Source organism: Staurois parvus, unplaced genomic scaffold (genome assembly GCF_062004578.1).
Source record: "Staurois parvus isolate SC_StPar_1 unplaced genomic scaffold, SC_StPar_1.0 ptg000101l, whole genome shotgun sequence".
In the NCBI taxonomy this organism is placed as follows: Eukaryota; Metazoa; Chordata; class Amphibia; order Anura; family Ranidae; genus Staurois; species Staurois parvus.
In genome coordinates, this window is record NW_028317897.1 from 1,028,791 (window position 1) to 1,041,365 (window position 12,575).

The 12,575-nt window shown below is 42.2% G+C and overlaps 1 protein-coding gene across 3 annotated transcripts in view; it reads left to right on the top strand.

Annotated features, from left to right (window-relative positions):
- The window catches only part of RFX4 (regulatory factor X4), a 125,206-nt gene that overhangs the window by 48,650 nt on the left and 63,981 nt on the right, over positions 1–12,575 (top strand). For all 3 annotated transcript variants that reach the window (XM_089671195.1, XM_089671197.1, XM_089671196.1), the window contains exon 4: positions 3,444–3,567. In XM_089671195.1, coding sequence (XP_089527321.1) covers positions 3,444–3,567 — 124 coding nt within the window. The remainder of the gene's footprint in view (positions 1–3,443; positions 3,568–12,575) is intronic.

A 12,575-nucleotide genomic window follows, 5' to 3' on the forward strand; every position in this document is an offset into this window, starting at 1 on the left:
GGAATGGACAATGGAGAGAAAAGATTGTGTGTTAGGTCTGGGATCATTAAACACTGCAGGTATAAAAGCCTTTCCTACACTTTCAGGCTAATGATGGCCACACTTTAAAAAGGAGCAAATGGCTAAGATTGTTAGCTGCCACTAGGCGCAGTTAACAGAGTATGTCTTACAAGCAACACAGATACTTGGGACTAATTGGAAGTTTCCTTATACTCTGTGGTCTGGTTTTCTGATGGCCAGGTAATAAGCAATAAGAACATGGCTGCCTTGAGTTGAGAGCCCCTCTCAGACACTTCCGCCATTTGGGTGGCTCCATTGATCAAAGTAATGAGAACTTTCTGGGTTAGTGAATATCAGCCAGTCCAAACCTTTAACTCCCCCACAGCCATTTTCCAGGAAAGGTATTAATGTCATTGCCTGGTATATAAAGAAGCATAGTTCATAATGTGAATGTTTTAATAAATAAGAGTAAATGCCTTTTTTACACCATACTGGAATCAATCATACGGTTGAAAGTCTGCTGCAACATCTACCGAATGGTCACGGTGTATAATATGAATATGATATGTCCTCAGCACACCAGCAAGCTTGTTTTAATAAATAACACCCAAGATCATTACTTAAGGTGTACCTGTAGATCAAATGAGTGGAGCTGATCTTTCATGGGGCAGGGGAATATGCCAATATTTTTGATCCCTGACATAAACCTAGGGTCGGGAGGATTTGGGTGTGCACATCATCAGCAAGGGAGTGGCTACAGTTGGAGGGGCTGGGTTTAAACTCTTTGTCCAAGTTCAAAAGTTTTAAAAGTTTTGCATAGAGTCTTATACAGTACAGAAGGTGGAAAAAAGAGAGACACTTCAGGTAAGCACTTATTATAATGAAAGAGCAGTATTGAGAAGAAAGGTAAGTATTATCCCAGATATGCAGCTTTCAGCAGGGCAAGGTTACTAAGTAAAAGAAAAGTTGTACTGTAAAGCAAACCTACATTTACCAATCAAGGCAGCTTACTTTCTCTTAACTCAGCTGTCACTCTTTTTAGCATTTCTTGTTATGAAGGACTCACTCCCCTTCCTCCCACCCCCCAGGGTAAAATAGAGATAGTGTATGTGTAGCTTATGGGGATGACAATAAGGTGAACCTGTTGCTTTAACCTCCATGGTCAAAGCACACATTAAGGTACAGGACACATATAAAATCTCTATAATTCAGCCTATAAGGGTGAAATATGTCAGAGAGGGGTGCTCTACAGATAGGCATGAGTTGCAATGCTTGAATGGCTGAATAGATGTTACTGGGCTGTGTGACGTCATCAGTTTGTGGCATCTTTCCTTTTGCCATTGTAATAAATCTATTGTTTTAACCTCCATGGGCAAGATTCACCTTAAGATACAGAAAGCATATAAAACCCATTAAGAGCTTAAAGTAGAATTCCAGTCTACACCTAACTAATCTTAAAAATGCTCTCTCCCCCCTCCTTGCACCTATGCAGACTAACCTGCGTAACATAAAATGTATATACATAACTATTTTCAGGCCACTCCAGTCACATGATCAGCCATTTTGCAAGGGAGCTGGTGGCTGCAGGGGAGAGGAGAGAGTGCATGAAAATGGCAGGTATGTCTGGGATAAGTGCCTTTCCCCACAGGTTCCTATGGCCCATGTGTCGTCAGAGCTCCCTCCTCTCCCTGCAGCCACCTCTGGCTAACACAGGAGAGCCAGATCACATGACCAGACCGGAGCAGCCTGAAAATAAGTATATATACACTATATTGCCAAAAGTATTCGAACACCTGCCTTTACATGCACATGAACTTTAATGGCATTCCAGTCTTAGTCCGTAGGGTTCAATACTGAGTTGGCCCACACTTTGCAGCTATAACAGCTTCATCTCTTCTGGGAAGGCTGTCCACAAGGTTTAGGAGTGTGTCTATGGGAATGTCTGACCATTCTTCCAGAAGCACATTTATGAGGTCAGGTACTGATGTCGGATGAGAAGGCCTGGCTCGCAGTCTCCACTCTAATTCATTCCAAAGATGTTCTATCGGGTTGAGGTCAGGACTCTGTGCAGGCCAGTCAAGTTCCTCCACCCCAAATCCGCTCATCCATATCTTTATGGACTTTGCTTGTTGCACTGGTGTGCAGTCATGCTGGAACAGGAAGGGCCATCCCCAAACTGTTCCCACAAAGTTGGGAGCATGAAATTGTAAAAAATGTCTTGGTATGCTGACGCCTTAAGAGTTCCCTTCACTGGAACTAAGGGGCCAAGCCCAACCCCTGAAAAACAACCCCACCCTATAATCCCCCCCTCTAACAAACTTTACACTTGGCACAATGCAGTCAGGCAAGTACTGTTCTCCTGGCAACCACCAAACCCAGACACATTTATCGGATTGCCAGACAGAGAAGCGTGATTCGTCATTTCAAAGAACACATCTCCACTGCTCTAGCGTCCAGTGGTGGCATGCTTTACACCACGGCATCTGACGCTTTGCATTGAACTTGGTGATGTAAGGCTTGGATGCAGCTGTACGGCCATGGAAACCCATTCCATGAAGCTCTCTAAGCACTGTTGTCTAATCTGAAGACCACATGTAGTTTGGAGGTCTTTAGCTATTGACTAAGCAGATAGTTGGTGACTTCTGCGCACTGTGCGCTTCAGCATGCACTGACCCCGCTCTGTCATTTTATATGGCCTGAGTTGCTGGTGTTCCCAGTTGCTTCCACTTTGTTATAATACCACTAACAGTTGACTGTGGAATATTTAGTTGCAAGGAAATTTCACGGATGGACTTATTGAACAGGTGGAAACCTATCACAGTACCACGCTTGATTTGACTGGGCTCCTGAGAGCGACCCATTCTTTCACAAATGTTTGTAGAAGCAGTCTGCATGCCTAGGTGCTTAATTTGTACACATGTGGCCATGGAGGTGATTGGAACACCTGAATCCAATGATTTGGAGGGGTGTCCCAATACTTTTGGTAATATAGTGTACATCTTTCTTACAGAGGTTAGTCAGCATGGGTGTTAAGACGGGGGATGGAGCATTTGTAAGATAGGTTAGGTAGCCTGGAATTCCACTTTAAGCTGACAATGTGGGAGAAGAAGTGCAGGATTTCCTTAAAGGAAATCTAAAAGGAGAGGAAAGTGAGAGCTGACATTGCTGAGTCGTTTCTGAAGGTGAATATTCTAGGGTTGCTTCAACACACACCTGATAAATACATGTTGGGACATCTGGTCTGTGTAAGCCCATTATATACATACCTCCAGGTCAGGGATTTCTCATGTAGAGATGGCAGGACTGGCATCAAAGGGTGGCATTAAAGGATCAGCTTCCACTGGTGGGAAGGGGTTAAACTGTAAACATGAGTAAAAATGTACATATCTAAATTAAATTGTAAAAATGTCCCTGATTGAAAGCTTCTCTAAACGTTTTGTAAGGTTGGAAGAGAACTATGAGATTGCCGAGGGTGTTTGCATCCCCAGAAGTGCCCTTTATATGCACTATTTGGACTTCTGTGAGAAAAATGACACACAACCAGTGAATGCGGCAAGCTTTGGCAAGGTAAGCACAATATCTAAGGCTATAAATGAAATGTAAAAAGAGAATGTTGGAAACGATCTTCCTCTTAGATTGTATTCTGTAACAAGCAGGGTACACTGATTCCTACTGTATTAAATTGTATTGTAATAGTACTGTCTGCCCTTATGTTTTAAAGAGCTGCATAAACTGTTGGCGCTATATATTTTATTTATTTATTACAGGTACTTATATAGTGCTGTCAATTTACGCAGCGCTTTACATATATGCATGCATACTCCAGGTAGGTGGTGCCATGGCTGGGATTCGAACCAATATAATAATATATATATATATATTATATATGTATAATAATAATAACTGATTTTCAATGTAAAATTGTCCATAAGAACTGTGAGGGGAATTTATCAATACTGGAGAAGACAGACTCTGGAGAAGCTGACAACCAGTCAGCTTCTATGTTCAACTTGATCAGTTTGACCCCTTTCAAATAGCATGGACTTTGCTCCATTCATCAGGGGATCCCTTGTCAACAGGAATGGAAGTCAATATTCCTACTCGTTTCCGCCCGGTGGTCCCATGTTAGCTCTGTGGGTGGCTGGGTGTAAACGGACTCTGCTGTCTGTTTACATCAGGTTGCCTCCATTCTGGTCTGCAAAAACAGAAAAGCACGTTTTTTTTAACTGGAAAAGACCCACATTTGGGTGTGATTAAATGGATACAATTCCACTTACACCTGCCTGTCTGTAGGGCTGCATGGTCTTTCCAATCAGGTGTGCCTGAAAAAGCAACAGCCGTGTGAAAGAGGCCTTAAAGTGGAATTCTAGGTGATACCAAACTGGCCTAAAAAATGCTCCAACCCTCTCCCGCTCCTAACAACTATGCTGACTAACCTGTGTAAGAAAGGTATACACCAATCAAAAATTAACACTCTCCCTGCTGCACACCAGATAAAAACAAGACCTTCAACAGTGTGAGGAAAATTAAGCAAATGGCAATTAATGAATATCAAACTATAGTTATATTACTTCTTAGTTCTCTGCCTTGTATTAATTTCAATGGCTAAGGTGGCTAGTATCCCTCGGCAGTGGTCTGGCAGAGCTCTGGTATTTAGGAGGTTGCCCTGTGACATGTTGACAGGCTTGAGAAAGGGGAACACTCCCCTAAAACATGTAACCATGTCCATCTGATAGTAGGAGCAAATTGTGCAAGCCCAGTAACACGTTTGAATGTACAGCTGAACCTTCTGAGGAGTTGAATTGTCTGCCTCTCTTCAGCCTGTCAGTCTTCAGTAAGAGCTTCAGACGTCATGCTGAACATCCACTGGACATCACTGGTGACAATGTGAGTGGTTCTTCAACTTCAGCAAGATGGGGCTGCATTCAAGACATTTTTAGTAAATTAAATATGAGATGCGAACATTTTTGATTTTTAGTACTTTGATCATTAAAGGTTTACCTGCACAAGGTGTGCACTTCCCTGATTTTCTCTTGTTTGATTTCTTGCTAAGATGTATATAGTTACTTAATTGTAGGCTGCTTCCGTCTAGTTGTGTGACCTGACTCCCCTTTGTCAGACAGCAACAACTGCAGGATAGAGGAGGGAGCGCTAACAATGGATGGGCCATAGTAACGTCATCACACCCAGGCGTTCCTGCCATTGTTGACTCTCTCTCCTCTTCCCTGTAGCTGCTGCCTGGAAGACACAGACGTGATTATGTGGCCAGACCAAAGCAACCTGAAAATAGGTAGGTATATACATATTTCTTACACAGGTTAGTCAGCATGGGTGTTAAGAGGCTGGAAGGAGCACTTTTAAGATTAGTTAGGTATATCCTGGAATTCCACATAAGCTATGAAAGATAGAACCTGACTGGTTCAGATTTGCATCAGATTCTGTCTGCTCCAGTTTTGATAAATTCCTCTTCATGCTTTTTGGCTTTTTAAAATTGATATAGTTGTTTTGACAAAAAAAATTTGGCACAAATAATATTTTTCATGTGCTATTCTGGAGTATATTTATCATGCCAAGTTATCACAATAGAAAAAGAAATAAAAGATATCTGAAAAACTAATAACTACCTCCTTTTTTCAATCCCCTAAATTTTAAACCCAATTTGTAATCTCAGCTAACCCCTAAACAAAGCTTGCTCATTCACAAGGCAACTTAAGAAAAAGCCTAGGGCCTGATGGATGTCCTGGGGCCCAGCTACAACCTTTATGCTCCTGCAGTAAACCAAGGGGATGGTGCAATTGGTCAAAGCTGGGAATCTGCCTATCTCTTCACAAAACAGGATGAACAGTTGATGCCTGAAGGGGAAGAGCTCAGCCAGTACAGAAAATGGAAATAGAGCAACTTCTCTGTGGCTATTGTATTCCTTATCAATGGTATTTGAAACGATGGGGGAGATGCTTCTTTGATTTGAAAATTGATTAAGCTGAGTGGAAAATTGGCTGATTACTGACTGCAAACAATTGGATGCAATCACTGTTTGGGTATCCTTACAACTGCGGGAACAGTGACTGTTATTGTTTAAATGTTAGATTGATGGTGCTAGAACTTTAAGTAGAAAATGATTTTGAGCTATTGGTGTACTTGCAAAAATGTACTGACTGTATCCTAATGAGGCTTTTATGTGATGTTTGGGCTGCTCCCATCAAACAAGGAATTTGCACAGAAACCATATTTGAGTTTGAAGATCGAAGCTCCACACGGAAATGTTTGAGTCTAAAATAAGGTTTTATTTTCAATGTATACTAGGTGCTACAGCCAATTGCATTTCAGGGACCTCGGGATCCTCAGGTATCTTGGGGACTCAAACAATAGAATTGCCAGCAAGAGAATTTCCTCCATCTATGCTGTTTATTGTGGTTGAACTGAATTAGAGAAATCTTAACATTTATGGCTAGCCTTATCTGAACCCACACCTATCACTAGGTCATATACTGACCAGAGGGTTGAATGAAAAAAAAAATTGTACGTATGTATGGCCAGTCATATAATGACCCTGTCACCATACCCAGCCATGTCAACTCATCCTAAAATCCAGGGAATCATCTGGCCAGCCATATAGTGACCCTGTCACCAGACCCAGCCATGTCAACTCATCCTAAAATCCAGAGAGTCATCTGGCCAGCCATATAATGATGCTGTCACCAGAGCCAGCCATGTCAACTCATCCTAAAATCCAGAGAGTCATCTGGCCAGCCATATAGTGACGCTGTCACCAGACCCAGCCATGTCAAGCTGGGTAGCAGCTATCCCCACTTCAGTCTATCATGAATGCTGCTGCCAGACTCATCCACCTCAGAAACCGTTCTGTATCGGCCACCCCTCTCTGCCACTCCCTCCACTGGCTTCCAATTGCCCAACGGATAAAATTCACAACGCTAACACTGACGTATAAAGCCATTCATAACTTTGCCCCAAACTACATCTCCAATCTTGTCTCCAAATATCACCCAAACCATACTCTACGCTCCTCACAAGACCTCCTACTCTCTAGCTCCCTTGTCTCCTCCTCCCATGCTTGTCTCCAGGACTTCTCCAGGGCTTCCCCCATCCTCTGGAACTCCATACCTCAAATCATCAGACTATCGCTTACTCTGCTCACTTTTAGGCGCGCTCTGAAAACCTATCTCTTCAGGGAAGCCTACCCCGCCCTCAGCTGGAATCCTCTACTCTTCCAACCACTCCACCCCCACAGTTACTACCTCTTGTACCTCTATCCCCTCCCTCCTAGATTGTAAGCTCCAAGGAGCAGGGCCCTTGAATACCTCTTGTATTAAATTTGTATTGTTACTGTACTGTCTCGTGTACTGTCTCCCACCATAATGTAAAGCGCTGAGCAAACTTTCGGCGCTATATAAATGCTGTATATTAATAATAATAATGTCAACTTATCCTAAAATCCAGGGAGTCATCTCGCCGGCCATATAGTGACCCTGTCACCAGACCCAGCCATGTCAACTTATCCTAAAATCCAGGGAGTCATCTGGCCAGCCATATAGTGACCCTGTCACCAGACCCAGCCATGTCAACTCATCCTAAAATCCAGGGAGTCATCTGGCCAGCCATATAGTGATGCTGTCACCAGACCTAGCCATGTCAACTCATCCTAAAATCCAGGGAGTCATCTGGTCAGCCATATAGTGACCCTGTCACCAGACCTAGCCATGTCAACTCATCCTAAAATCCAGGGAGTCATCTGGTCAGCCATATAGTGATGCTGTCACCAGACCTAGCCATGTCAACTTATCCTAAAATCCAGGGAGTCATCTGATTTATTATCCCTCTCACTTTATCACTCTGCATGAAGGGACCAAACCCAGCCCCCTTCCCTATATAGTTGCCAGGTGTCCTAAATTTTACAACACATCATTCATACCATGTTTGTTGAGCTGTGTTGCTCAATTCAGGCCCAATGCAATGAAAAGTTGAACTACGTTTTTCTCAGTTGGGCTGCGTTCACACTAATGCGCTCCATTGATTTGGGTTGGGTGAAATCTGAAAACACTGTACTTCAATGTAATGAGCTGCAACATACTACAACCTGTCACAGTTCACAGCAGTGCACAATAAGGAAAACAAATTAAGAATTTTAGCTTCTGCTATTAAAAAAATGTACATAAAAAAACTCATGTTAGTACACTTCAGCTCAAATGCTTTTAAACACGTCAAAACATGCAAAGCGCAATTCAGTCTAATAGTTCATACTGATGTTTTGTTTGCAGTTTCTAATATTTTGTTAACATTTATAAATGGGCATTGTAAAGTACCATGCCTTTTGTAATACAGGGTAGATACAATTCTCTGGTTTGTATATAAGCGTGACACAGTATCAGTTTTTAAGTCACACCTTTTACACATGTAGTGCTACCCCTGCAGGGGCCACTTGATGGTCCCCAGTGGTTGCCCTGACCTTGCAAGCTTCCCAACACCTCTGGCACATATATCAACAATATGGAGTAATAATGCAAGAGACACTATTCCTTAGTAACACCTCTATAAAATTAAAGGAACACTTTGAAAACACATCAGATTTCAATGGGGAAAAATATCATGCTGGATATCTATACTGATATGGAATGGGTAATGTGTTAGCAACATAACAATGCCCCATCGTTTGATGGAAATGAAAATTGTCAACCTACAGAGGACTGAATTCAAAGACACTCCGAAAATTAAAGTGAAAAAATGATACTGCAGGCTAGTCCATTTTGCTGAAATTTCATTGCAGCAACTCAAAATGGTAGTTTGTATGGCCTCCACGTGCTTGTATGCATGCCTGACAAAGTAGGGGCATGATCCTAATGAGACGACGGATGGTGTCCTGGGGTATTTCCTCCAAGATCTGGACTAGGGCATCACTGAGCTTCTGGACAGTCTGAGGTGCAACCTGGCGGCATTGGATGGACCAAAACATGATATCCAAGAGGTGATCTATTGGAATTAGGTCAGGCTAGCGTGGGGGCCATTCAGTGGTATCAATTCCTTCATCTTCCAGGAACTGCCTGCATACTCTCGCCACATGAGGCTGGGCATTGTCATGCACCAGGAGTAACCCAGGATCCACTGCACCAGTATAGGGTCTGACAATGGGTCCAAGGATTTCATCCTGATACCTAATGACAGTCTAATGCCATTGTCTAACCTGTAGTGGTCTGTGTGTCCCTCCATGGATATGCCTCCCCAGACCATCAGTGACCCACCACCAAAACGGTCATACTGAACGATGTTACAGGCGTTCTCCGTGGCTTCTCCAAACCCTTTCACGTCTGTCACATGTGCTCAGGGTGAACCTGTTCTCATCTGTGAAAAGCTCAGGGCGCTTTGGTCACATGCCTGATGAAGGGGTCCTGCGAGACTCTGAAACATTGCCTTTTGTAACTATGTGATCGTTCATTAAAACTTTTGGACCCATATTGGTGATCCATAATGTTCTCCATGGCTTCTCCAGACCCTTTCATGTCTGTCACATGTGCTCAGGGTGAACCTGCTCTCATCTGTGAAAAGCTCAGGGTGCCAGTGGCAGACCTGCCAATTCTGATGTTCAATGGCAAATGCCAGTCGAGCTCTATGGTGCTGGGCAGTGAGCACAGGGCCCTCTATGGAGGACATCGGGCCCTCAGGTCACCTTCATAAAGTCTGTTTCTGATTGTGTGGTCAGAGACATTCACACCCGTGGCCTGCTGGAAGTCATTTTGTAGGGCTCTGGCAATGCTCACTCCTGTTACTGATGGGGTAAGGACCTTCTATGGCCTGTCCAACTCTCCTAGAGTAACTGCCCATCTACTGGAATCACCTCCATGCTCTTGAGACTGTGCTGGGAGACACAGCAAACATTCTGGCAATGGCACGTATTGATGTGCCATCCTGGAGGAGTTGGACTGCCTCTGCAACTTCTGTAGGGTCCAGGTATCGCCTCATACTACCAGTAGTGACACTGACCCTAGCCAAATGCAAAACTAGTGAAAAACAGTAAGAAAAGAGGAGTAGGGGAAAAATGTCAGTGACCTCCACCTGTAAAACCATTCCTGTTTTGGGGGTCCTCTCATTGTTTCCCATCTAGTGCACCTGTTGTTAATTTAATTAACACCAAAGCAGCTGAAACTGATTAACAACCCTCTTTGCTACTTAACTGACCAGATCAATATCCCAGGAGTTTATTTGACTTGATGATATACTCTATGCTTCTTTTAATTGTTTTGAGTTCCTGATGGTTATAAAAGCTCTTTATTAATATCCATAACTTATTGTACATTCCAAAAAGTGGACCCTTATTATTTTACTTTTTTTATAGAAAAGAACAGACAGCAAAATAAAATAACGTAAAATAAAAAAATGACAGTATACAATTACCGATCAAATGCCCCAAAACAAGGAAAACCCCACAAAGAACAATAAGTCTTGTATTTTATTTTATTGTAACTGTACTGTTTCCTTTTATGGTGTAAAGTTCTGTGCAAACTGTTGACACTATGTAAATCCTGTATAGTAATAATAATACAAACATAAACTAGAGTAGATATTTAAATTTTTTTCAGGCAAATTTGGCTAAAGTAAAAAATTAAACTGAGGTACTGCCTTGCTGGAATTTTGTCAAACAATAATTCTGGCTTCTACCCACACTGGCCTCAAAGTATGTATTGCTGTGATAGGGCCATAAGAGTCCAAGATCCTTCATGAGCAGGAACTTATGTGTCCTCTGGAAAGGATAATGCATAATGCTGGTACTACATTAATAAGTAAAATAAATTCATAAATAGCCAGTGTTGGACAACAGAGGCCTCAAAACTTGATTCTTGATAAGTAGCCCCTTAAATAGGAAGCTGTATTGTATAACATTAGCTTTAAGATTCTTCACAGTGTAGGGCTTGACAAAAGGCTCAGCAAAAACTTTCACTTTCCTTACAGAACCTTCCTTTGATTTTCTCTTCTGTGTTGGCCTACTGCAACTTAACCATTCTTCTCCAGGAGCAACCATCAGCTCTCTGCGCTGTTCTCCAGTCCAATCTACTGGAAGGGGTTAAAAGAATTTGGCTATTGAGTCAAGGAATGTTAGATCAGTAGCTGGAACAGCATGGGGTGTTCTTACGGCAAGCTTCATTGAATCCATACAAAAAAAAATGGGCAAGCTGTCTGTCCATTTATCAAACTGAGCAGCACTTCGTCCAACAAGTTTCCCCAACTTTTTTTTTTATTTTTAGAGTGTTTTCTGAAGTTCTGCTCCAGAAACAAATCTGGTACAACAGCTAAAAGAGAGCAAGACCCAACACTTTGGTGCAGATGTGTAAATTAGACAGGGCTGTTGAAAATACATGGGTGATGCATTCTCCTTCTGAATGGCTTTTAATAAAAGTAAGCCCTCCGTTTTCGAACACAATAAATAGAGCAACATCTTGGAAATTCATCAAAACTGACTTTCTTTATTTTTTTTTAAATCTGAACAGCTGAATGCATCCATCTGTTTGTCAAATGTACAACCATTTTTGAAGTAACAAAAACAAAGTATGAAAAAGTTTAGTGTTAGATTTATGTATTCCTTCATGGGTGATCTGAAGTATAAAGCTGAATATTCACATTTTTTTTACAACAAAGGAAAACATTTTTCCATGAAAGGTGTAAGAGCTTATAATTTTTTTTAAAGTTAATAAAAACTCAGATGTCGCTTCAATGTGATTTTGAGTTCAATTAAATTTTGCTGAGGACTCTGTGCAGATTAAAAACATGTCTAAAACATGGCACACTGTATTTTTAGGCTCCACGGTTACTCATTTTTCTACTGATCTACTGGTTGTAGGGGACAAGAGTAGATGTCACTCCTGTTGTGTAACTTGAAGATAGAACTTGTTCGGGCCATGGACATTTAAATATTTACATATACTTAACAAACAGTAAGTACGCTTTAAAACAAGCCCTCAATGACCCCCGTAGCTGCAGACAATGTGGAGCAATCTATCCCTAAATATCGTGATAGAATAATTAAAGTAGTTTAGCCATATCATGTCATGTCATGTCATGACTAATACCTGAGGGTCGAAACACATTGGCTTTTTATGGCTGTTTATCACCATTATTATTAAAGGGCGATATACACTGGCGCCAGTCTTCTTATGCTTACTGAAGATTGGAGATCTTCAGAGACCTTTGAGGCTGGGCGCTGTAGTTCAGATACTGAGAATGACTCACAGAGGGCAGATTTTGAATAGTTACCTACAGCTACAGAGGTTGGAGAGGATTTGTTTTAACCGCTTTCCGTCTGCCCTATAGCAGACGTACTGCTACAGGGAGACATGGGTGCGTGAAATCACAAATATATATGTGATTTCGCATTTCTGGGTAAGGGGCACGCACGAGGAGCAAGTGCCCTACCATCGCCATCATTCATGGTGATTACTCGCCAACACCCAGTGATTGCCGAGCATCTGCAATGGGGGGGGGAAAACTGTTTGTAAACAAAACAGTTCTCTCCCCTGTGAGCTCCTGCACACTGCTTTGCATGGCTGTGCATAGCACAGTGTGCTTACACT